Raw genomic sequence first — 27,425 nt, 5'->3', positions numbered from 1 at the left:
CTGGTTCTTACCAACCCAATTTTGTTAACCCAAGAGAATAACAATACCTAATATGTTCCCAGACAAATAACCTGAATTGAATAAGTGATTAGTAGAGCTAGTCAAATGATTGCCTGGACATATTATTAGTTGTATGCCAATGTTTCGATAACCATCAGTTTGTTCATGAATATGCTTATCAATCCCATAAGTATCATACATTTTAACACAAATGATTATTTGTCTGGAAATTCACACAGGAAAGTGCACCATTTGTTACTTCCTGTTAGCGATTCTTTATCCACATTCTCTTATCCACTCAATAATCAGAAATAATGTCATGTGAGTATCACGAACCAAGCACCAGTAACAGTGAATATTACTAACAGTGAACAATTTGCAAGCAACCCATAGCCTGACATCTGTCTGCATAAACAATTTGCTGAATACTTATGAATAATGAAAGCAAACAGGAAAAAGGGCTAACTTCACCAAGTACCACTTGATCAGTTCCAGTGCAAGCAAGGAACGTGTTCACAAACTTTTTTAGCATTCTTTCAAACAAGTACCTTCCTCAATGGTTTTGGACATTGACTAACCATAACTGGTATCTATGAAGAAGTTAAAGCAAACTTGGAGAAAAAACCTGTTGATATTTTAAGTTAAGTAACAATTTGATCCCTGTAGAATTAATATGAGCATTAATTTATTTTTTGTGTTGGTTACAGAAGCCATTGTCGATTTGAAGGCACAAGGAAAATGTAACAACCCTCTGCACTGCTCTGCCCTCTTCCAACTGAGATTCTCAAAGTACTTTACAGACATAAATCAGTTGCTTATAACTTAACCCAACTTCAAGTGTTCAGGCTGAAGTTTTCCATCCCAGGTGTCCGGCTCAAGGCTGAATGCATTTGGAAAATTTTCAGCCAAAAGTGTTGGGCTGTTTCTGAGAATGAGGTTAAGGGAAAAGATGTTGCCCACCTTAAAAAAAAATCCGGTGACCTTTTGAGAAGCTCTAGTGCCTCCATGCTTTGGAGAAGGGATTTGAGATTTGGTGGGAGGAAGTGGCCTTTGTGGCAAGGATGTGCCTTTTGCAGCTCCTGTGAAAATCTGTCCAAATGTGGTCAGATTATAAGCTGCTGAAAAACCACAGTTCACACACATTCATGCACATCTCATTAGAGAACTGTTAGAACTTTGTAGCTAAATTCCCCAAATTCCTTCTGCACTGGGCATGCTGGACCCAGCCCAAGGATACAAGAACTTCCCCTGCAACTGCAGATCTGGGCTGTTGCAGGCAAAGGCGGATTATGGTTTTGTGGGGCCCTAGGCCAGGACAAGTGTGTGGGGGGGCTCCCGCCCCTTCTGCCTGCAGTTGCCACCCCGCTCCCCGCATTCCTGCCAGGAAAAGAGGTTGGGGCACAGGTGCTTGCCCCACTCCGCCTGCCCAGCACTCCTGCTGGGGAACAGGGTCAGGGTGTGGGGGCCTGCCCTGCTCCCCCCACCCAGCCCCCCAGTTGGCCAGGTCCCTGGGCACAGACCCCATTGGTCCAGTGACTAATCCACCACTGGTTGTGGGCTGGGCTGGTGTCGGGCATTGGAACAGAGAACAGGGCACCTGTTTCTCCTGTGGTGCCTCTCCAGCATGGAGGAGAAAGCTTCTTGATTCAATTGCAGAGGGGACTAGAGCCTGGAGGTGGAACAGAGGGAGCAGATTTGGACAAGGAGCATGTCAGTGAGCCTGGGACTGGAGGCAGGTAGAGGCAGGAGGGAGGGGGAAACAGGAACTGGGGTAGGGGGAAACCGGAACTGTCTGGGCAAGGAGACTGGGAACAGTGAGGCAAAGAGAAGGTGATGATGGGAGAGGGGAAACCGATCTGATGAGAACACAGGATGCAGGGAGATAACTTGGACTGGCTGGACAAAGAAACTGGAACAAAGTTCCTGGCATGGGGGACGTGCTGAAATTGGATAAGAAGCTCAGAGCGGGAGACTGGGATTTGGAACCAGTGGGGATAGGGAGTGGGGTGTCATTGTGTGGCAGGGGGGCGGAGGGGGTTGACTGGAGGCCAGCGGGTGAGAAAGAGATTGGGTGAGGAGCCATCAGGGAGGGGAACTGGAATTGGCTTGGCAAGTAGACTGGGACTGTGAGTGTGGGGGAGACCAGGACATGCTGGGAAAGACTGGGAATGGAAAGAGATGCCTAAGGAGTGGAGACTGGCTAGGTGAGAAGAACTGGACTGGAATAAAGAGCCAGGGTGGGGAAGAGACAGGACTGGGGCAGATTGGAGGGGATGGAAAAGAAGGGGTCAAGCTTGTGGATACAGGAAGAAGAATCTGCCCAACAGAACACACTCCCCACCAGAGCCTGGAATAGAATCCAGATTCCTGAGTCTCTCTGTTGCTCTGCTGTCGGCAAATATCCGTGAAACTCACTGGCAAAGTAGGTGTATTGTTGCTGGTCTCCATAGAGGATGACAACATACTACTGCTATCAGTTATGCTATTAGCTCAAGTGGCAGATTGGGGTTGGCTTTTAGAGCTTGTCTATATGAATTAATTCGTGGCAAGCTAGAGTGTGAATCTAGCCTGCCACTCACTAACTGTCCACATAGACTCTGCTCACATGGACTAACAGTTTCTTAGTGTGCTTTAATCTACTCTCACTTCAAAGGGAGGTGGATCAAAGCACACAGCAGAACTGTTAGGGCATCCACATGGAGAGTTAGTGCTTGGCAGGCTAGTGAGGGGGTAGATTTTCATCGCAGTTTGCCACAAACTACGTGTTCACGTAGACAGCCTTAAAGGTTCCAACCCTGCTGATGACCCACGTGGGAAAATATGATGCCACATGATGGAATTTGGGATTTTTTTCTGTTTTTTTTTTTAATACCTAGAAAATTACACACACACAAAAACTAGGTTAAATGAACTTTATTACAGCTGCAAAGTGAAGCACTCAGAAGTTAGGAAATGCCAGAGTTAAGGTTGCCTGTGTGACTTTAATTTGGGCCCCTCGTGCATATGGATTATGCTCAGAGCTGTGCAGAGAATGGAAATTCCATCTTGTGCAGGATTTTGAAGTTTGGTTTTGACTCGATTAGGAACTAACCCTGAACATTTCAAAATTCTCCATGAAAGAAAATTCCAATATTTATATATATAGTTTGGATCAACCAAAATGTTTTGTTTTCACAACCTCAAAACACTACATTTTGTTTTTGTCTGTATTATAGTACATAATACTTAAAAAAATCAAAATGAAAAGTTGTTTTGAAATGAAAAATTAAAATGTTGGAATTCAGAAAATGTCAGAATAGGATGGAACTGCATTTTCTGACAGAAAACTCTTTCGTCGAAGTTTTTTCAACCAGCTCTAATTATGATACAGTCTTTAATTACATGACGACATGCTATTTTGTCCACAAGACCCCTGCCTCATTAAATGCTCAGAACAGATGTGTTCTGGGAATGAATCAGGTTTGTAGGAGGCTGGTGTCTGGTCTGGTGTGGGGAGAAGTGCAGCCACAACCTCAGTAAGTGGTTCTAGAGGAGCTGGACGAGGGGCTGCAGCCTGGTGCACTCTACACATTCGTCTCACTGCAGAAAGGGCAGGTGTCAATGGACTCTGAGAACCATGCCAGATATATGGCCATGCTCATGGCTCCATGCGGAGACACCAGCTAATGGCCCTGGTGGGTCGTGGAACCAGAGTGGAGTACAGACTGGCCCACTGGAGCTCCCCACCCTCCAGAGGTGGCAACAGGACCCACCGCTTGGTATCAGATTGGGACACAAGGACAAGGAAGTGGATGATGTGAAGCATGAACTTGTGCAGACGTTGTTGGGGTGTGGTTTGGAGTAGATGGCTGAATGTCATGCAGCTGGCTCAGGTGGCGTGTTGAGGGTGGGTGGGGAGGCTCGTGGGGCAGGGGTCCAATGATGAGTTCTGAAGGGCCAGGGTTGAGGGGTGGAAATAGAAGAGCTGCCGGTCACATCAGAGCTCTCAGAGGTGGCACAGGAAGACATGTGCCAGCACACTCCAGGATGCTGGAAGGTGTTTACTATTTGTAGTACTAGAACAAGCGGGTCCAGGCCTGCGTCCAGAACTAAAGGCCCACCCCTTCAATGAAGGGGGAGGAGCCATTAAGCCAGGCTACAGCTGATTACTGGGAACAACAACTGGGAGCAGAAGTGAGGACAAAGGTTAATAATGAGGGATCCAGAGGGTGACACTGAGCAGAGAGCCTCTGACAGTACCCACTGTTCCTCAAAGGCATTGCGGGAGCCACTGGACACTACCCCGAGGAACTCTGCCCAGAGGCGTGATCAGATAAGGGACCAGAGATAGGCTGCACAGTCACAGAGGACCTCCCACCTACCTTCCCCATCTTAGTATGATAGCCAGTGCCAGAAGGAGGCTGATGAGGAGGTCTTGAGATTTTGTGGGGCCATGGATGGTGTGTGCAAATATGAGGAGGTGCAGGGAGAAGTGCAGCCAAAACTTCAGTAGGAAGTTCTGGAGGAGCCAGAAGAGGGGCTGCAACCTGACATACCCTACACAGATGTGCACCAGAGTCTCCCTCTTGCTGCAGAAGGGACAGGTGTTGGGGGAGTTTGGCCAGCACACGGCAATGCTCATGGCCCCATGGAGGAGCTGCCAACTAATAACCACGGTGGGTTGTGGGACCAGTATGGAGTATAAACTGGCCCACTGCAATTCCTCTCCTTCCTTAGGTGAGATCCCACCACTTGATGTCAGGGCAGGACACGAGGACAAGAAAGTGGATGGTGTGAAGCACGAGCGCATATAGATGTTCTCTGGGAGTGGTTTGGAGGTGGTGTGTTAGGGGCAGCTAGCGGGGCTTGTAGGGAAGGGGCCGATGACGGGTTCCAGAGGGATAGGAGTGAGAGGTGGGCAGGGAGCACTCTCCCGCAGGAGCTGGTCAAAGAAAGAAAACAAAGCAGGAAGCAAGGCGGCCCTCATGTCATGGAGCACAACTGCGGATGGGCGAGTTGGACGACCCCATTCACTGGCCAAGCACTGCCAGGGTCACCTAGTTCCTCTGATTGTAGTCCAGGAAGTCTCCGATTCTGGTGGTACCAGCCAGGACCAACCTCCGGCGCACCAAGGGGGACTCCACCACAAGTACATGGTGAAGGGGGTTGTGTGGCTGGGGTTCTGATAGGAGATACTCCCCCTAGGTGGCCACTACGGACCTGGTCACTGAGACAAGTTTCCAGGTCTTGATGAGGTCCTCGTAAAAGACCAGAAGCTCAGAGAGGTCTCAGGGGAGGCCTCTTAGGTGGAAATAAAACAGCTGCCAGCTGTATTAGAGCCCTTGGAATTGGTGGAGAAAGGTGTGCACTAGCACACTCCATGCTGGACTATATTGGAAGATATTGAATGAGGCAAGGGATTGCAGGAAGAGAAATGGTGCTTTCATGATTAAGGCAGTTGAATGTTGCCCTGGAGAAATGAATTCTATCCCTGCCTCTGTGGCAGAGTTCCTAAGTCATGCTGGGCAAGTCATCTAAACCAAACTTTTCTTAGGTGGTCACTAATTGTGTGTTCCTCATTTTCTGGGTGCCTGACTTAAGACCATGGAGTCTGATTTGCAGAAGTGCTGAGTGCCCACAGCTGCAACTGAAGTCTATGGGAGTTGTGCTCTGAAGTGCTAAAAAACAATAAGTATTCAGGTCCTAGGCATCTCAAATTGGACACTCAAAATTCGTGGATACTTTTGACCTTAATCTCTCTGTGCTTCAGTTTCCCATTTGTAAAATTGGAATAATACGCCCATGCTGCAGGTCAGGAGCAAGGGGCATTGGCAGAGGTTTGAGGGAGGGCAGGTGGAACGCTGAATAGCACCTGCCTGTACTTCATATAACTAAATCTAATACTAATTTTACTTCTATTATTTCCAAATTTATCTCCTGTTTTAAAACAAAATGCCTTAAAAATCTTGCCTCTCTTAACCATTCAGTTGTGATCAGTTTCTCCTAGCCATTTCTGTCCTGCTCAAAGGTTCCAGAAACTAATTCTCAAAGAGCAGTCTGTTTGTATGGCACCTCTGTTTGGTACTCAGTGCATTCCAGGATGGAAGGTGCTCTTGGCTGTGCCTGAAACCAGGAAGCGCTTGGAGCCAAGTACCTAGAAGACGATCTACAGGCTGGTGGTTCAATGGCCATGCTTGTACTCTGAATGCAGGCTGAGGTGCAGGGACTTATGTGCAAGACTTTGGAGACTAGGGGACTAGACCTGGGAGGGAAAGTGTCAAAGAGTGAGTCTCCCTGTCAGTAGAGACAGGTTCGAACCATAGCACAGAGCACAGAAAGAGCAGCAAGGTAAACCCTAGTAGGAGACACAGCACACAGTAGTTGGCATCAAGGAAAGACTGAGAGTGTACCGAGAAGGCCCTCCAGGGTTTGGAGTGGACACATAGCTGCACTGCCATGCTACTAGTGCCTCAGGGCTACTGTAGCCTCTATGGTCAGTGTCCTCCCCATTAATGGGGGAAAACAGCCAGTGGATCCATGTAATTGTGGACTGCCTAATGCCACTCTTCTTCCAGCCTATCTCTGTGCTCCCCACAAATCGTCCTCTACACTGAGGCACAGTAAACCCTCCTGTGGTGTGCACAGGAGCGGGTTTGCCCCAAACAGCCTACTTCAGACTCGCTTTGTAACTGGGCCCCCACATCCTAAAATGGCAGGCTCCCTGTTTCTATATTTAAACAGCACAGCAGAAGAACCTTTCCCTCCAAAACTGGCAGTAGATCCTCTCTTTGGGCCACCTACACCCCAGCCTTTGGCTCTAACAAACATGTTACCCTACCAGTAAAGTTTATTAAGTTTGGGGCAGCACAGAGGTCTGTGGGCAAAACTGTTGAGTTGGAGTTGGGAGGTGGCCATCTGCTCAGAATCCATGCTGCGGTCCCTGGGCCTGACCCAGCCTGTCCAACTTCAGCCCTTGATAATATTTAATCTTCTGGAAAAATGCTTTTCTCTCTGCTTCTCAGACTGCCGCTGGTACAAGACCTCTTCATTTTGTGATCGGATACTAGAACAGCATTCTCAAGATTCCCTGAGCAGTCCACTCCCAATATAAAACAATAGCAATGGGATACTCTGTTATAATCTCAAATATGGGTTTCCCAGGGTGGATCACACTTATTGATTGAAAGAGCTTGTGAGACTTTATACCCAACTTGACAGCATTTTACTGTTTGTAAGTATTGCGGTATCTAACATAATAATTTTTGAATGCTGCATCCAATACATTTCAAACTTCCAGGGAATGTTCTATGCATCAAGGAACAGATTACTGATTTGGGAAAAATTGGAAAACCGGGGGGGGGGGGGAGAGGGAGGGGAAATGGGGAGCAGATGGAGCCCCGGCCATCTGATTAGCACAGCCACATCTTCAAACACCTCTGCAGTGGTCTATAGATCAAACAAGTGTTTGAGTGGACCCACTAATGCCTTCCAGCATAGCAACACTGTGATGCGTTGGGTCACAGAAACCCGATTGTGAACTGCCACCTGATGTGCTGAGACTCCTCTGAACCCATTTCCCTGGGAGCTTGGGACTTCAGTACCCTGTCTTTTTGAGCCAGACATGCTAGCCTGCAGCAAACACAGACCCAGGTCTGAATCACATCCCCCAAAAGCTGCAGGCTTAACTGAAAACAACTTAAGAAATGCTCCTGTGTCCAGCACCCAGATATCCAGTTCCCAATGGTGTCCAAGCCCCAGATAAATCCGTTTTACTCTGTATAAAGCTTATACAGGGTAAACTCATAAATTGTTTGCCCTCTATAACACTGATAGAGAGATATGCACAGCTGTTGCTCCTCAGGACTTAATTACTTACTCTGGGTCAATTAATAAGCAAAAAGTGATTTTATTAAATATAAAAAGTAGGGTTTAAGTGGTTCCAAGTAATAACAGACAGAACAAAATAAGTTGCCAAGCAAAATAAAACAAAAACATGCAAGTCTAAGCCTAATACTTTAAGAAACTGATTACAGATAAATCTCACCCTCAGAGATGTTCCAATAACCTCCTTTTACAAACTAGATCCTTTCTAGTCTGGGCCCAATCCTTTCCCCTGGTACAGTCCTTGTTCCAACTCAGGTGGTAGCTAGGGGATTTCTCATGACTCCAGCCCCCTTTGTTCTTGTTCCACCCCCTTTGGCACAAGGCAGGAACCTTTTGTCTCTTTGGGTCCCCACCCCTCCTTCTAAATGGAAAAGCACCAGGTTTAAGATGGATTCCAGTATCAGGTGACATGGTCACATGTCCTGGGAGACCTCAAGCCTTCATTCTTCCCAGCCTGACTCACAGGAAGGCTTGCAAGTAAACAGAGCCATCTACAGCCATTGTCCTGGTTATTGGGAGTGATCAAGATTCCAAGCCACCATTAATGGCCCACACTTTGCATAATTACAATAGGACCTCAGACTTATATTTCATATTTCTAGTTTCAGATACAAGAATGATACACTTATACAAATAGGATGACCACACTCACTAGATTATAAGCTTTGTAATGATACCTTACAAGACACCTTTTGCATGAAGCATATTCCAGTGACATTATATTCACACTCATTAGCATATTTTCATAAAGTCATATAGAGTGCAATGTCACAAACACCCCATCTCAACTCTGCTCATCCTCCTAATAGTTTAACATGTGGACACCCGGAATGATTTATCATCCAGAGAGAAAGAAGAATAATAGTGAGGGGATGGTGAAAAGGGGGTCTTCACACAGCCCCTGGAACATGGGGGAGAATAGGGGACAGGAGAATGGGACACACAGAATCCCTGGTGTGGGTGGGGAAAGTTGGGGGACCCTGGTATTGGGTGAGGGGGAAATGGGCATACAGATCTTCTAGCATGGGGGAAAAGAGGGGGAATGGGTGTCAGACAGAGCCCCTGGCATGGGAGGGGAAGGGGAAGTGGGGGTAAGGGGTAAGGTAGGTTCATATACAGCCCCTGCAATGCGGGAAGATTGGGAAACCTGGTGGGGGGTGGGGAAAGGAGGAAATAGGGATATATACAGAGCCCATATCATGGGTCGAAGAGTGGGAGGAAGGGAATGGGAGAAGGGAAGCCACACAGAGCCCCTGTCAAGGAGCAGGAATTTGGGAACTGGGGAAATGGGAGATAAGGCACATAGAACCCCTGGAGAGGGGAGAGTGGGGGACCCTGGAATGGTGGAACACAGAGCCCCTGAAAAGGAAAGGAATGGAGGGCATGGCGGGAAGTGGGAATGGGTTGCACACGGAGCCACTGGTATGGGGGAGAGAAGGAGGGGCCTAGGTATGGGAGGAGGAGGGAATGGGGGGCACAGCCGATACCAACCACAGACTATAGGGAGAATGTGGAGGGCTGCAATAAGTATCAGCCTACACACGCTATGAAGTGTGTCTGACCCCCTAGTTATAACAGTATCTAAAATTTTCCCTAAGTAGCTCAGAGTGAACTACAGCCACTCTAAGAAAACAAGTCCAGATGGCTTCTGCTGAACGTTTTGGGAAACACGGCGGTAAGCTCAATCAGTGAGTCAGAAGCACTAGCATGTGACTTCAATTGTGTGACTTCAGCCATGTGACTAATCTCATCATTGACCAACATTGACATTTTTGAAGAGAAGTCCAGGCCACCACCAGAACCACGGCAGCAGATGCCAAACACAGCAGAGACTGGACTTGGCACACCGAATTCACACCGTACAGAGACTGCAGCTGGGGTGGTTTGGATTCTGACCCAGTCTGTTGCCAGTCAAGGTGACTGTTATTGATAAAAGGAGTGTTTGCACTGAGCATCATTTTGGTGTGATTTCTGCCTCCTCAAAGGCAGTAGGAGGAGTCTCCAAGCCAAGCCAAGACATGGGGGGATGGGGTGCGGAGCCTGGAACCTATTACTAGCCAGGGGAGTGCAAACTTGATGCACAATTTCAACCCACTGTAATGGGAGCTCTGCAAAATAGGAGCTAGGATACACTTGTAAGGGATATAAACCCTCATTCATGGCACAAGACAACCATTAAGTGTGTAAACCTAGGAAGAAACTTCCCCTATGAGATTCCATCATGGTCCATTATGGGGTAGTACACGTTCTTCTGTGGATGACACCCAGCTCTACGCCACCTTTATATCAAACCATCTCACGGCTTTCTGAATACCTGGCTGAAATCAGCATATACATGGTAAGCAGCCTGCTCTTCTGGTAGGCAGTGGGAAGTGCTTCAAAGAACATGTCTTCTCATCCTCCACTACTGAGGGTATCTGGCTTCAGACAGTTAAGTTGGTTTGAAGCCTTTTGTGCTCCTCAGTGTTACTGGATGGCCAAATAGTTGTGGTGGTAAAGAAACCTGTGAATGGCCAGAAAACTGTGCCCCATCTTATGAGCCACAATACTGGCATACATGACCTCCACAATTGATTACTGCAATTATTTTAGCTAAGAAGGAAGCAACACATTCTGGAAAAACTCTAGTTGGTACAAAACACAACATCCAGTCTCCTCAGCAACATGAGTCACTGTGAAAACACCACCCTGGTGCTCTCCTCTCGGCCATGGCTTCCCCTTGAGTCCTATTGGAGGTCTCTGACCTCAGATCCTCCCATGGAACGGACCCATGTCACTGAGAGATTGCCTCTCCCTTGGCTGTGTTCCCAGGCAATCATAAAACTGTCAGCCAAAAATGGCAGGCTCCTGAGCGGAGTTCACAAAGCTTATACAGGACCCAGACTGTGGAATGCACTCCCCTTACAGCAAGAATGGCCAGGGACTTCTCCACTCTCTCATTTCTCCACCATAGCCCTCCCTCTGTAAGCTCTTCAGATGAACGCTCTCACACACAAATGCCACCCACGCATCAGCACACACAAATAGAAAACAGGCAAACAAATAAAAACAAACAAAAACAGCCTTTACACTAATCAAACTATTTCTTCTATGGCCTTGGAGGACAGAAAAAGGCTGTTATTGTCATTTCTATTTTAATTCTTGCGAGGCCCTCAGACACGAATGTGAGGGGGGCCAGATATAAAGACAGGGAGAGTGTCCTTAGGCAAGTAATTCCACAACTTTCTGTGCCTCTGTTTCCTCGTCTGAAAGGAGGATAATACTAGTGACCTACCCCACAGGAGCGTTATGAGACTTGGCCAATTTCAGTTAAAGTCAGTGGAAGCTTTGCCAGCAATTTCCATGTCAGGGCTCTGCCTCAGTCTGAATGATTCTGGACAATTTCAGCCAAAACAGTTCAGACATTTTCGAGAACAAGGCTAGGGGGAAAACATTATTTTATAGCGTGAACAAAATTCTGGTGATCAATTCTGGTGACCCTTTCTTTGGAAAGCACTAATGCCTCCATGCTTTGGAGGAGATATTTGCAATTTGGCAGACAGGTGGCCTTGGTGTCAAGAACGTGCCTTTTGCCTTCCCTGTGACAAACTGCCCAAATTGGGCCAACTTACGAGCCTTTGAAAAATAGCAATTCACACATACTCAGCTGAGACTTCCTTAACCCTAGCTAAAATCTTTGAAGATTCTGCCATCACCGAGCATGTTTGAGAATCTCCCAGCTCCTAGTACTGCCCAGTCTGCACATGTGCCATCCCCACAGAGCAGGTGAGCATACAGCTCCACCACCAAACAGCTCCTACATGTGACCAGATTGCTCATGCACCATCCCCACCAAGTGACAGGGCATGCTCCAAGCCAGAGCTACCAGAATGGGGGGACTCAGGACGACTTCCCCTGTAATGATTGCTCCCAGGTACTCCAGGCCAGAGTAAGACTGGACACTAGAATTGAGAGCAGGGGGCCTGTCTATTCTCTTGTCTCAATGACACCCCCCATTGCTGACACCCAGGCAGCATGGAGCAGAAAGCTGTCTGATTCAAATGCATAGGGGGAAAGAGCCAGACCTAGGGCATTGCAGGGCCAATAGATTGCTAAAAGGAGTCTGGGAGGCAAAGACTAGGGCTGGAGGTTGGCAAGAGGCAAGACTGGGACCGGGTGGGCAGGTAGACTAGGTCGGGGAGCTGGGGATGGAAATGGCACAGGGAGACAGTTAGCCAGTGGGTCAGGAGGAAGGAGGATCTGAGTGGGGAGATAGGGAATGGCAGGGTAAGGAGGAGACTGGGACTGGGAGCCAGTGGGGCAGGGAGAAGAAGGTGTGGGAAGGGGAGACACATCTGACACGAAGTTGGAGGATCAGGGGAGAACTGTGACTGGCTGGGCAAAGAAACTGGGATAAGTAGTTGGGGGAAGGCAAGGACAGTGAGACAGAATGAGAAACCCAGGTAGAGAGATGGGATGGGAAACATGGGTGTGGACGGTGACTGGAGACCAGAGGGTGGAAGAGAGAGAAAGAGACAGATCAGGGAGTGGAGGAGGAAGCTAGGACTTGCTGGGCAAGGGTACTGGGGATGAGTAGCCAGGAGTTGGGGGAGAACTGGATATGCTGTCCAGGAGACTGGGAGTAGGAGTGTGGGGGAGACTGGGAACGGGACAGGCTGAGACAGGGAGTCAGACAGAAAGAAGGATCAGAAGCCTGAGTAGTGGAGACTAGCAATGACTAACATGGGCAGCGGGTATAATAGTCCAGGGGAGGCTAAGCCTCCCCTAATCCAGGCCGTAGTCCTGTCTATGCTCTGCCCTGAGGCCCCGCCGTCACTCCCCCTCTTCCCTGAAGTCAGCAGGGGCTCAGCTCAGGCCAGCAGCCTGGCCAGCTTTGAGCTCAAGCTGGCCAGTGGCTGGGGACGGTTGAGGCCAGCCCGTGGCTCAGGTCGGTTCTCTGGCTGGCCAGCAGACCGGGACAGTTGGGTCAGGCCTCCTCCGGCCGTGGGGGCGGAAGGGCTCAAGGCTCCAGAGGGCGAGGGGGAAAGGGGCAGGGTAGGGGTGGGGCCTCAGGCAGAAAGGGGCTGGGGAGCTAGCCTCCCCAAAGGGGGGAGGTTCACCCGCCGCCCATGGTAGGAGAGGAGAATGGAACTGTGAGAAGGAGCTAGTGGTGGAGTAGATATAGAACTGGGAAAGGGACAGGGCAGAAGGGGTCAAACTTGGGGAGAATAGGAAGAAGCGTCTGTGCCTACTAGAATGAGTTTCCCTCCAGAGTCTGAAATTGAACCCCAAATCCCCGAGTCTCACTATTCCTCTACTGTCAGCAAATATCTGTGAAACCCACTTTGAAATTGTCTCATCCCCCTCTAGTGCTGGTCCCACTACTGCTCTCAGTTTCTTCATTATCTCAAGTGGCAGACGTTTGTGTGGAACCTAAAGGTTCCAGCCATGTTGATGAGGCGTGTGTGTGTCAATATGATGACACATGATGGAATTTTTCTGTTTGCTTCATTGAAAACTTAGGAAATTATGCACAAAAAGCTATGCTAAAAAGAACATTAAAGTTGCAAAGTCAAGCACTCAAAAATTAGGAAATACCAGAATGAAGGTATTCCATGTAACCTTAATTTGGACCCCTTGTGCAACTGCCACCCTGGAGAATTGGATGCTATCCCTGCCTCAAGTTGGGCACCCAGAAAATAAGGAACGCACAGTTAGTGGCCACCTGTGAAAATTTGGTTAAATACTTGCCCTAGAGTCACATATTGACTATATGGTAGAGACAGGCATAGAATCCAGTTCTCCAGGGCAGTGTTCAACTGCATTAATCATGAGACCATTCTTTTCCTTCCTGCAGTCCCCTTCCTTATTCATTACACATCTTCTAATTTCTTCAACAAATGAGGCAGGGGTCCTACGGACAACAGCCTCCTCTGCTACACAACTCTGACTCATTCCTGAGGGCAGTCCATCCTTAACACAGTATTTTGTGTGTAATTTCCCCACAGTAAATAAATAAACAATTAAGTAATTAATTAAATATTAAAAACCCAGACTAAACAGAAGTTCCATTACGTGGAACCCTATTGAATCTCAATGGGTCATCAGCAGGGTGACCTGATCTGGTAGCAGTAATAGGCTCTTATCCTGTGTGTGGAACTACCATCATGGAGGAAGGAGACACACAATTTCTCAATGGGTTTCATAACTATTTGAAGGCAGAAGAAGAAAGCTGGGACTCAAGAATTCTGAGTTCAAATGCAAGTTGAGGAAGGGAGTGTGCAGACAGACAGTTTTGCTTCTGGCCCTCCTGCCTGTCCTCTTTTCTGCATGTTTTTATCTCCACCCTTCCCCCACCCCAGCCTGTCACCTGCTGTCCCTGATCCACCTGCTCTTAGTCTTCTCTATTCCTTTCCCACCAGGCTGCATCCCTAGCTTGCCCATGTCTCTTTCCCCTCAAAGCTTCCCTTGCTTGCCCTGGCTTCCTCCTCTGCATTCCAGTCAGGCTGTATCCTCCTTCTCTTCCATGCTGCTAGGCCACCAGCAGAGGGAGCACTGAAAACACAGGAGAGACAGTGATCTTGCCCTTGATCTCAGTTACAGTGCCAAAGCAGCCCCTGGCAGCCACCAGGGGGAGCAATGGCTGGGAAAGCCCTGCAGGCCTGGACTTGGAAAAATGTGCATTGTAGAGGATATATTTGTAGATTTTAGCGGCCAGCCTCTAACAACCCTCTACTAAGCATGTGCAAACTGCACGTTTCAGAGCCTTGTGACTTGATCAAATGAGAGCATACTGTCATAGGGAGAGTAGAAGAAAATTCTTGAGACTCAGTGTGAGCCACCAGGAAAAAATGTCAAATCCCCATTACAAAGCACAAAGGAGCTAGAACTTCTCAAAGAAATGGTCTAATAACTTTTTAACATGGGCAAAAGAACACATTGTCCTCTAATCTTGTTCTCAGAAACAGCTGAACATTTTTTACTGAAATTTTCAACAACAATAACAAAAAAATTTCAGCCTGAGGCAGACACCCAGCATGGAAATTTTCTGCCCCAACACATAAACTTTGGCAAAATTATAAAGCATTTGTAAACAAGATCTTATAATCGAAAGTGTTAATCAACCTTAACTATAGTCAGTGCTGCTAGCCCCACCTAGGATGTTCAGTAAAGGTCGCCATTTAGGCCAGGATTTTGGAATTACTGAGGAAGAAACATCTCTCTAGGTTTTACACAGGAACCAGAGCATGAGAGAGGACACTCCCAGCCACATGAGCATGTATCCAGTGAAGCAGCTGCCTCTTTACTTTTATACTGTGTCTTAGTATGTTTAGTTTAAGGTTCCCAGAAACTGCTGAGGCACAATGTGAGGTGTTATAATGGGCAAAACGATTAATGAGCCAAAGGGATTAAGAATCTCAGGTCACTTCCAAGAGGGGCACAAAACTCCAATGGGAATTTCTGAATGACTGTTACAAATAACCTGAGCAAGTATCAGCCAGGTCGAGGAAGCTCCCAGGCTGGTAAATCCCATATAATAATCCACCACCATGATGATCAAAAGGAAATCTCCGTATGCAGTTCCACGTATCTGCCCCAACAAACACCCCTATCTGGAAGACAGGCTTTTGGTCGCTAGAGAGAGGTTAACTACAGAGAACTGAAGCTTCAAAGCTTCTGGAACTAAAAATGTAATGAATTTGAGACAACAAATCATCAAGGATGAAATTCAGCCAATGGAGGATGATCCACATGAGGCCCTTCATGACAGAACTATTGTGCGTTAAGATAAACAGGAACAAGACATTCTTGTTCTGGAATAAAAGTGTCCACACATGGAGATATTCAGGAATAGCTCCATGTGTAGAAAAGCCCTGAGGCCTGATTCTGCCCCCATTGAAGTTAATGGCTCAACTCTTATAGATTGCAAGGGCTTCCTCACTGGATCGTAAGATCTTATTGGCAGGTACTCTGCTAGGATTTTCAAAGGAGCCTAAGGGAGTTAGGAGCCCAATTCACATTCAATTTAGACTCCCTTAAGTCCCTTCAAAGAGCTCAATCCCTGTAAGGCAACAGGCACATGTATGGAGTAATTAATAAAGTAAATAAAATAATAAAATAAAAATAAATACTACTACTACTAATAAATTGAAGCCTGAATTTTTTTAGGCAGAACTTCCAAAAAGTTAGTTTGACTTGTTTTTGCACCACCTCTGCACTTCTGGGTTCTGACCAGACAGGAAGCCCTGAGTTACCATGTTACAGGCTCCTTTCACAAGGTTTCCAGGTAGGCCTCCAGTCTAAAGCACAAGAAATCGTATACGAAAGTGCATTCTCTTTGTGATACCCAGCCCAGTTTTAGAGAGCCATGTGGCTCAGGAAGATCTAGAGACTATGCCTACACTTTTTGAGGGGGGTTCTCTGATCCAAAACTCCTTGAATCTTTTTGGGCTCAACTGTTGCTAACATATAATTATCTTCCTTTCCTCATCTGCATACTGTGGTCCAATGGCACAGAAATAGGGAGATCCTTTTTGCCATGTATCTAGTTCTAACACATAAAATGGAATTTCCTCTCTTATTTATCCAGATTCAACCTTTGATGGCAGCCTTTTGGGCACAGTGCATGTTCTGCTTATTCCCTCAGGATTATCTTTAACTTTTCACCTCTTCTTTTGTTCTGGAGGGCAGTTTTTCCTAGCCACTCTTTCTTTTATGTTCTTTCAGTTAATTGGGGATCATTTTCTTCCAGTTGTTAATCTGGCTGCCCCATGGCTATAAAGGGATGCTCTTTTATCAGACCCTATGGTTCTGGTTGGGCTGGTTGCTTCTTCATTTAGAACTTGTTATAGGTTTGTTATGGTGCCTTGAAAGGACTTGCCTCCACCAAACATCATCCTCTGCTGTGGACATCTGTTCTTAGAGTCTCAAGCTGGTATGTAGCCTTGGGGTTCTTCTGGACTCCCCACTGCCAATGCCTACACAGATAGCTATGGCTGTACAAAACAGCCTCTTCCACCTTTGGCTGACCTAGAGATTGCCCCATCCCATCAGATTCCAACTTGGCTACTGTGACCCATGCATTTGTAACCTATGGCTTGAGCACTGCAGTGCAATGAAATAGGAAGGAAAAATGCTGACCCTGAAAAAGCTCCAGTTGGTTCAGAATGCAGAGGGCCATCTACCGAACAAAACAAGTTGCCAAGAGCACTTCATTCCAGTGCTCCACTCTGCACTGTCTCCTTATTGAATACAAAGGCATGTTCAGTGTTACAGTACTGACAATCTAGAATGGAGAACAGAACCCTTCACCTGTTAACAGCTCCTTCCATATTCAAAGCCCTGCCCTGGACTGGTCTGAGCTACCTATGTCAGCACCTCTCAATCTGTGAATGTGATCTCCCATAAGAGCCATGTTTATCAGGGACAAAGGAATAGTCAGTCTCACCAGTGAAACTAACGAGAGCAGAAAAACAGAGCTTTCTCGGCAGCTGACCACAACTGTGGAACTCACTTCCGCAAGAGATCAAAATAACCACTAATCAGATGGCCACCGGAGCAAAATGCAAAGCTCATTTCTTTAGGCCCCACTTTCCAGCAATAAAATAATAAAAGGAAAATGACAAAAATGCATCATTCAAAAAGAATTTATTCCTTAAGAGGGAGTTGGGGGAATGGAAGAGCAAGTGAGAAGAACAGAGATCCTGGGCCTAATTCTCTGCTGTCAGATCAGAATGGTAATGTTTCATGCCCAATTGCACTGATGTAAATGACTGCAGGTGGTGCAGGGCAATGGACAATGAGCCCCTCCCCTCCCTCGCCCCCGTATTTATAGCATTGAGAATTTGTAACATGCCTGGAGCATGCAATAAATGGATTAGACTTAATCAGACAGAGTGAGGGATAGATGCTTATTGATAAGGACCTTGTTAAGTAGTTGAATAAAAGAAATTCTAAATAATTCTGGAGACAACTGATTACTAACGATAGGCCCAAACCACAAAGTACAGGGGATCTTGATCCTAGAGTTTTGGTTTAAACCTATTATGGAGGGGTAAGAATAAAGCCAGCTGCAGAGTTTGGGTCTAGATCCAATAAGCCCCAAATTCAAGGGGTATTCAGAGCAGGAGCAGGGTTGACTCAGTACCTATTAATTCTATTAATTACCAGAGTTGTGCCTCTAGAGAAAGGCAGCTCCTATAGGGAGGACGGTTCAATATTGTGCGACTTGTCGGCTTTCTATAAATAGAGATGTACAGCGATTATCACTGGAATTAATTCAAGGAAATTCAGAAGTAGATGAGTAATGAATGGGGCTGACATTTATTGGTTATAATTTGAAAGGAGATAAGTATCTCCTCGCTTCCCTTTCTAGGAATCTAGCCCAATGAACCCTAGACGGGGAGGATAGTCTCAAGAGAACCCCTCTCAGGCCAACAAGAGAGTAAGAGAGCTCTCTGCAACCACCACAGTGAGATGAGTAGTGGAGGTGGCCCCAGCAGATTTGGCAGGAAAATGAGGGGAGAGCGCTTGTTATTGCTCTGCATCACACCCCCGGGCCTGCCATAGGGGACTGCTTCAGAATATTTGTCCTCCCCTACCCTCTCCGCCCCCAGCACAGGAATAATGGTAGTGGGAGCCTGCAGATATTGTCCGTACCAGCATCAGGGATATACTGGGGGGAAACTGCAGTTACTACCCCTCTATCATCATGGGAAACTGCTGAGACCATTGTGGGGTTGGAGAGGCTATCACCCTGCCTGGCAGCAGGAATATACAGACGTGGAGGTGTAACTCACATAGCGTGGCACTCTGTCCCCCTTGAGAGGTAACTGTTTCCAATTGCTTCTATAGGCACCCTCGCAAAGAGGCACCTTGAGGCCTGTAAAAGCAACTGGAAACAAGGCGGAGGAGCTATCTGAGCTGCCTTTCTCCAGGCTGCTGCTGTAAAGTGGAGGACGAGAGGAAATAGAAGTTGCCATCAGTGACCACAGCTGTCCTTAGGAGAGGAATGTCCCAGGGAATACTGGAGAAGGAAAGCAGAATAGAGGAATACTAGGCATGGGCAAGAGAGAGGACCACATGACAGGGAAGTATGTGCACAAGTTGGGGAGGAGGACTAAGCATCTGGGAAGTATGTGCAAGAGAGCAGGGGGAGAGCAGGGAGCAGAGCAGATGGAAAGAGGAGATGAAATGAAGAACAGAAGGAGACAGTGTGATTTAACTTCATTTAAAAAGGACAAATTCCTTGGTGCACTACGAGAAGCTAAAAATACATCACTACTTTCTTAATGTTGTTTTTCCATGCAAGCAATTGCTGTAGGTTGCTACATGGCTGTTGCATGATCACAGATGGGAAGGGAGGTGGTTGGTGTGACAGCAAATGGAAGGAAAATCTGCATGATGCCAATGCTCTCTTAAGGTGTGGCCCACACTAAGAACAAGTCTGATAAACCTTGAATTAAGAGGGCAATAGATGGGTTGTGTCAGGCAACCCACGCAGGTGATAAATATTTTAGGGCTCCACAAACGATCTAGAATGGAGAACAGAACCCTTCACCTGTTAACAGCTCCTTCCATTTCAGGGTCTCAAAACACTTCACAAATGTTAACTAATTTAGTCTCCGAAGCCTCCTCTGAGGTAGGAAAGCATTATCCCTGTCTCTCAGAGAGATACTGACAGGCAAACAGCCTGCCCCTGGCTCAAGTCAAACAGCAGAGCTGAGAATTGAACCCAGTTCTCTTGATGCCTATTTCTGTACATTAACCACTGAGCTCTGTGGTAATCAGCATGAGCCCACAGGAGTCCTGAGAGTGCACATAATCTCCCACGATGTTCAGGAGGACTCCTGGGGTAAAACATGAAATGAATATGGATGGGTTTCAGGATCAGAGTTTAGACGATAGCTGGTGAAGGGGGTTGGATGTTGGGTTCAATTAAATTTAATCCCACAATATGCCTCAGTTTCCAAATCCTTCTTCACTATACTCCAATAAAACCCCACTCCATTCTGACACAGCACCCTCCACAGGCCTTCTCTACTGTGGCTTCAGAACAATGGATCCAGTTGCCAGACTCAGCAGGTCAGGAATCCTCTATGCTGAGTCGTGGGCTACAGCTGCTGCATTAGAATATGCACACTGGGACTTCACTGCTCAGAGGTGCCCAAGTGTGCACGGTCTGACAAATATCCCCTGGGGAGGATACTTAACCTCACAGAAAAGGGAAGAACCAGGCAACGCACTCCCAGGTATCCCTGAGCACGGAGTAAACAAGCTCTAATGCAGAGGTGGCAGCCGCAGTAGCCTGGACCTATGACCAGATCCATCACCCATTCTGAAATCCAGGTAAGGTAGAGATAAAGCCCAGAGGGATGCAAGGGAAGCCAGAGGTATGTAAAGTGCAGGGAGTCACTGGGAGGAGGGGACAGTGGTAGAGTTAAAGAGGGATACAGTGTGGAGGAAAGCATGAACTAAGTGACTGCTAGTCAAGTTATGCAGACCCAGCCAGCAAGGAGCAGGCTGAGGCCTCAGGTTACAGACACTCTCTAAGTTTGGGACCAGAGTAATCATCAGTTTATACACCATTTCAGCATGGGGAAGGCAGAGTCCTCAGGCACTGAATGCAGACATGCCAAACCCGCGAAAAAAAACGCAGAAATTGGGCTTGTTTTTGGCTTAATTGGCCTGTGAGTTGCTTGTTGGCTAGTTTTTGGCTTGTAGCTTGTTGCTTGTTTGGCTTATAGCTTGTTGCTTCTTTTTTTTTTGATCGGGTCCCGGCAAGCAGGGGCAAAGGGGGGCAAGCAGGGGGAAGGGGAGAGAGAGTCAGAGGTGCACAGCAGGCCCACCCCAGTCCCAGACAGCACGCTGGGGGAATCTAGTCACATACAGTGTTGAGGTTCTTAGGGATTGGCTTGTTTTGGCCTTGTTTTGAAATGGGATTAGCTTGATTTTTGGCTTATTGTGAAAGTCGGGGTGCTTATTTACCGCGTAAAAGTTGGTAACTGTGTCTGCATGGCCTCTTAGCTTGAAACACACTCAGCCCTTAGGTAATGAAAGAATCAGGCAGCATCGGGCTGGCAGAGCCCTCAGGTTACAAACAACCTCACAATATAGGGCAGGCAGCGCCTACAGGTTATACAGACCCTTGCAATATGGGACAGTCGGAGCCTACAGGTTCCAGCTGTGGCCGGCTGGGAGACCCCTCTGCATGGGGTATCTCGGGGTGATGTTGCGGCAGGGCTGGGGGAAAGATAGAATGGTTGATATGCCTCCATAGTTTGACTATATCCAGGTCCTGGAATGGCCCCATGGATCCATGGACAGCTGTGCAATTAGAGGAGTCCTGAGGTTACTCTAATAAGATGGTATAAAACCACATTTAACCTTGGGTCCTCTTCTGAGCACAGCTCAGCCAAAACTGCCATATTTTACACTGTCTGTTCCACAGACCCTCACTTAGAAAGGACTCCGGTTGCACACGTGCACTCAGTGTAAGCCAGAGGCAGCCATGCGGGTGTAACCTACACACACTACGCCCTGTCAGGGTGATGCAGATGTTGCCCTCAGGTTAGTCACATCTTCTCATCATAGGAGATGTAGGAGGCCTCTGATTATACAGCCTGCCTCGGTGTGGGACAGGCACCACCATCGGGTTCTGAGGCTGAAGGAGCTCACAAATGATTCCGACCCTTTCAGCATGAGGCTGAAAGAGCCCTCTGTTGTATACACCCTCTCAGTTTGAGGGACCAGGAGTCTTCAGGCTGAATACACCCTCTCAACCTCAGACAAGGAGGTGACATGGCTCCTATAGACCTCTGTGAACATGGGGGATGACTGAATGCTCTTTGCTCTGTTACAGCCTCTATGCACCTGTGAGTGGTGTCAGGAAACTTAGATTGGCAGGTAGACTGGTGTCCCTCTCACAAAGCATTATGGTTGTATTTTCCCTTCTGGAAGCACTGCCTGCAATTAATTCCCCAAGGTAGCTCACATGTGCCATCCAGAGTGGTTACGTGACGTGATTTAGGAGAAATCAATTTCTCTCACAGTAAGGCAGCAGAGGATGAGGTGGGGAAGAGTGGGACGGGTATTTCTGTGGAGACTTTAATTTCAGAAGAAATCCCCACAGACACTATCCAAGGAAGGAAAATAGGAGCCATAAGAACTTTAAGCATTGAACCTCACATGCAAAAATCAGTTACCAAAAGAAACAAGACCCAGATCCTCAGCTGGTATAAATCAACATCTCTCCTTTGAAGTCAGTGGCTCTACAACAATTGACATCAACTGACAGCCTGGCTCAGAAGCTTTTTTAAGAAGGAAAAATACTTCTCTCTTTCTGTGCTAGCATTTAAAGGTACGAACACGCCTTGCAAGTTTTGCAGCATCTGCATCATGCGGCATAATTAAGTTATTCTAAATGAGGTCTGAGACATTTTAATATCCTGAAGCAATAAAATCTCAGGTTGATGTTCATTCCTCCCTCTCTCTCTCTCTCTTTTTCCCTCTCCCTCTTCACCTCTGTGGCTCCCAGGGTGAGCAGACACCAACCTGGTTGGCTGTAATTGCTGGAACAGTCCCCTAACGCTTGCTTCCTCTCCAATTGCATTAAACTGCATCTTTATAGATACAGCCCTGTTTATTCATGCTGCTCATGTGGAAGAGGAAAGAAATGCAGACTGTCTCTGCCTCCTCCTCCTCCTGCCTTTCATTTCATGGGTGTGGCAGGGTTCAAACCTTTGCAGTCTCTCACAGGCACAAGTGTGATGAACAGAGGATAGTACTGGAGGGAAAGCCATAAAACATGGCTGGCGATGAATGAAAATCATTTCACCCACAAGTGGGAAACCGGCTTGTGAGTTATCATTTAATCATTCATGCAATCTAGTACTGAGCACTTGCCCCGATAATGTCCACCCATTCTAGTGTAGGTATATGGAGTGCTCTCCTATTTATCTATCTATCCATCCATGCTAGGCTATCAAGAGATACAGTAGATAGCACAGTATATTTCCAAATAGTTAGTATTAAATAAACTTTAGAGCAAATTTCAAAGGTTCTTCAACCCAGTCTCTCATTTTGCATCTGTTTAGCTCCAGATTTTATGGGTATAAATTTGCAGGTGCAATCAGTTGGTACAGATGATAGAATTTAGACATGTAGGTCTCTCATTTGCAGGTGCAGTCAGTCAGCTACTTAGTTCTTTTCCACAGTCATCTCCACCCACAAATATATATGTATATGTGCGCACACTTTCTCTAGAGGTGTGTGTATATACACACCCACCCCTGTAATTATATATATGTGTGAATTTAAAGAGATTTCTCTGAATCTGTATTTGTAATTTCAGCACTTGGCTCTTTTTCAATCAGAAAGGCAGGCTGACGGGAGCTTCCCCAGAAAAATGCCCTTAAAGAGGAAAGCTGTCTTTATTTTGGAAGGAAGCTCCTGTTTCCTTATGAAGAACCTGATCTGATTTCTTTCCATTTGCGATAGGTTGGGGCAGGGAGAGAAGAAAGCAGGCTGAAAACCCAGGTCTTTTTTCCCCATCCAAATTAAAGCTTCTTTTGAATGATTATCATCAGCTCTGCTTTCCAAAGTTTTACACAGTAGTCACTGTAGCAGTTTTTTGTGTGTGAATATGTATGAATGCATGTATGGGTGTAGGAGTATGAATGGGTGTGTCTGGCTGTGTGTGGTTGTATTGGGGCTGGAAGGGTTGGATGTGTGAATGTATGGGGGGATGAAGGGGTGTGTCTGGGTGGGTGACTGAATTTGGGGGGGTGTATATGCATGACCTAGTAATCTGTGTATCATACGTTTATAAATATGCTGTAATAATAAAAAGATTTAAAGAATGAGTAAAATTGGGTATTAACCATGTGTGCTAAAACCCAGCCTATTAAAGTATGGTGAAAATACCCCCTGTGGCTCTTCCCAGCTTATTGCCTCCAAAAAAAAACCCAGAGACTGCGATTTTATTTTAAAATTTGCTGTGCCTCTCCACCCACTGCTCTGTCATTCTGCCTCTCCGTCTGCCTTCCTCCTCCTCTCTTTTCATCCCACATTGGCCGACTAAACGTGCTCTACTGGCTGGTTGCAACGTGTCCCTCCTCCCACCCTTCTCCAGGTTTTAGTGACTGTGTCATTAATTGCAGAGCATCTGAAATCTGCATAGGGAAAAATATATAACGCTGGGTCTTTTTCTATCCCATTCACCTGCCCCTTCCAATTATTCTACAATACGACTCCTTGGCTTGGGAGCACACACATTGAGGCACAGAAATTCACCTTAATCTTGATTGTAACTAAATACAGTATTCTACAGTAATTGTCCAAATCTCTACAGCTTCCAGCAGTGGGTTGGGCAATTACTGTAGAGTATTGCAGTAATAGACACTGTAAGGTATATATAATGGAGGTGCCAGTAGCAGCTCTGTAGTTATAAGACTGAGACAAGATTTACAAGACAAGCAGGAATCCCACCTCTTTGTTATTATCCCTATAGAGAAAGTTGTCATAATACCTTTGAAATGAACCAATGGCCAAATCCTGCCCTGACTACTTTGGTGCAAATCTGGAGTGATTCCAACTGAAGGCAAAGGAGTTAAACTGAGGTAACTGAGAGCAGATTTTGGCTTTCAAGTGAACAGTTTGAAATGGAAGGGGTGTGGGGGGGGGAGAATGAGCTAGCCAGCTTTTTTATTTCATTATTATTTTTGGCTTGTCATGTTTTATTGTTGAAAATTCGCTGTCTCCTCGCCCCTCTTGCCACTTCCATCAAGGAAAGTCATGTGGTACCAGTAGAGAGAATGAACTGGTTTCCAACAGGTTCATACCGTTCGTCTCTCTCATCCCATCGGAGCTCAGAGCTAATAGAGGCGTGGTCCTCTGTCTCTTTACCAGCTGGTGCACAGTTGTCTAACTGGTCGTACTATGAAAGGGATTGCAAAGAGGGCTGGGTTTACCCCCCTTACTTCATGGCCAATTACTTTTGCTATTAATTAATTGTACTTGATATTATTAAAACCAAAAAAAAAAAAAAAGGAAAGAAAGAAATTACCAGTTTATTTTTGTTCACACTATTTTAACTAAATGCACCTGTCCCCCTTGCCATCTCAAAAGCACATGCACAGACACATTAAAGCAGCTTTCATCTCTCAGAGCAAAGAGCAACAGAGAGCTGGCATCCTGATCCTGGATCACGGTTCACTGAGTATCTTTTTATTTATTTATTTTTGTGGCAAAAGATGAAGAATTGCTTCCCCCATCTTTGAGGTAGAGCCACCTCTCATCGCATTTCCCTCCTCCCCCTTCCACATCCACACCCTCAGGATCAGAGACAGAAAACCCTATGCAATGCATCTGCCCACAGTTAAAAAAAAAGGGAGGGGGATCCTTGTTTCTCCCCAAACATGAAGATAGGCCACCCTCTCCCCATATCACCAGCACTAGAAAGACAGTCACCAGGAAGGGTGTGAAAAGAGCCTTCAATTGCAAGATGCTAAAGAATTGCACAGAAGACATCTGCTTAGAAGCAGTTAAAAATTCCTCCCCCCCCCCACATACACACACATCCAACAGCCTGCAAATTTCTCCACAGAAAGAAGTATAAAATTTTCAGCTCTACCTGTTTTGTTCTTCTCATACAGCACAGCATGATTGTATTGTCCCCTTCCTTCCTTCTTCTTCTTTCCTTCTCCTCTCTCCTTTTTCCTCCTCTCTCTCTTATCTCTCCCCCCCACCCTCTCCACTCCCTCCCTCCCTCTCTCTCTCTCTCTCTCTCTCTCTCTCTCACACACACACACACACACACACCAGGGCAGTTAGCTGCAACTGTAAGGTCCACAGCTATTGCTCATCACACATGCACACGCTGGCTGTCTCTCCCTCTCCCCCTCCCTCTCTCTCTCTCTCTCTCTTTCTCTCTCTCTCTGTATCTTTCCCAGAATTGTTCACTAGCTCTCAATGACTAGTCACCTCCCCACCCCACCCCCCACTACAATCCAAGCAGCCGCCCCCTCCTAGTCCCCTGCCAGCCTCATGAATATTTAAACATCTCCAATCTGGACCCAATTACCCAACGACTTTCCCACTGTACTGAGACTAGCAGGAAAGGGAACATTATAGATTGTTGAGGGGGTGGGGTGAGGTGTGTCTGTGGGGGCTTGGGAACGGGAAGTGGGTGAGGGCTTACATTTTTCTGCCACTCTTTTTCTGCATTCACACTGGAGTAGTTAAAGCAGAGAGCACAGGGCCCCAGCCAAGAGAGGATTTGTGTGTTAAGACAGCTACTGGGGTTATTTCCATGGCATTTCATGCACAGGTGACATGCTGTAGGTGTGAGCTGTGGTAGGTGGGGAATAACAATATATGTATGAATGTTTGTGGATCTTTTCCTTTCCCCCTCCCATGCATAGTCACAAACAGATATGCACATACACACGTGGGCAGATATGCACATATACCTACACACATGCCCCAGATGGAAATGCCCTATAGAATGTAATGGAACATAACTTTTCTATAGGTTTCTATGGAATTTAATAGAAAATTATATTCCTGCCATAGAGTTATTATAGGGTGGTTTTAGAAGCAACCTATAGAATGGATGTTGTTCTCTATTGTCTTTCTCTATTTATTTTTTAAATAATTTCTGTAGAATCCCATTGATTTTTTTCTTTATTAATTTCTATAAAACTTGCCATAAGGGACACAGGCACACTCACACACCCACAAACACTAACAAACACACACATGCGCCCAAATAAACACGTATCAGATGCTATAACGTTGTGCTTTCTCAGAATTTATAGCAGAGTGACTATGTCTGACAATATGGAAAAGAGAATCTAGGCAATGCATGGATTTCAGCCAAAATATGACAGTGATGAACACCCTAGAAAGGAAAAGGTAGATATAATCTATCTAACAAAATTAGGATTAAGCCTCCTTTATTTACTAAGAGCCAGATTCTGATCTCTGTTACACCAGTATAAATCAGGGAGTAACATCACTGAAGTCTACTTCTGAGCTATTACATTGATCTAATTCTGATTTATGATAAACCAGCCTAAGAGCGGAATGTAGCCCCAAGCCAAGTAAGGCTTTTACTTTTTAAATATATATAATATGTGGTTACTGGAATATCCTCAGAGCAGATTCCCTCATAGTCATATTCAGTTGCTATGACATCACTGTAGTTCCCAGTAGGACTTTTTTGGAAAAAGGAAAGTAAATCGAGAAAGGCTTTCAAACATAATCTATCTATCTATGTCTATTTATGTAGTTTAGGGGAACTTTTCTTGTGTGGTACAGCAGGTACAGAGGTAGGTCTGGGTTTGTGATCTGGAAGGGGGGAATATAGCATGATAATGAAATTCACAGATGATGCTGAACTGGGAAGAGTTGCAAACACCAGCCGACACAGACGAACAGTACATAGAGACCGAAGGGTTAAATAACAAAATGAGATTCAGCTTGGAAAAATTCATCCGGGGGAAAGAATCCAAAATATGTACAAATTAAGAGAAGTAAGAAACCTGAGAAGTGGTGCTGCAGAAACCGGCCAAGGGTTGATA

At 46.4% G+C, this 27,425-nt stretch overlaps 1 protein-coding gene across 1 annotated transcript in view; it reads right to left on the bottom strand.

Moving 5' to 3' along the window:
- Positions 1-25,790, bottom strand: part of GAP43 (growth associated protein 43) — a 79,320-nt gene extending 53,530 nt beyond the window's left edge. Inside the window, exon 1 of the mRNA XM_074974266.1 lies at positions 25,475-25,790. Coding sequence (XP_074830367.1) covers positions 25,475-25,504 — 30 coding nt within the window. The 5' untranslated portion in view covers positions 25,505-25,790. The remainder of the gene's footprint in view (positions 1-25,474) is intronic.
- Positions 25,791-27,425: the final 1,635 nt, after the last annotated feature.

The sequence above is a fragment of the Natator depressus genome, chromosome 1, assembly GCF_965152275.1.
Source record: "Natator depressus isolate rNatDep1 chromosome 1, rNatDep2.hap1, whole genome shotgun sequence".
Classification (NCBI taxonomy): Eukaryota; Metazoa; Chordata; order Testudines; family Cheloniidae; genus Natator; species Natator depressus.
The sequence above is the reverse complement of the archived record's forward strand: the minus strand, read 5'-3'. Positions and strand labels throughout refer to the sequence as shown.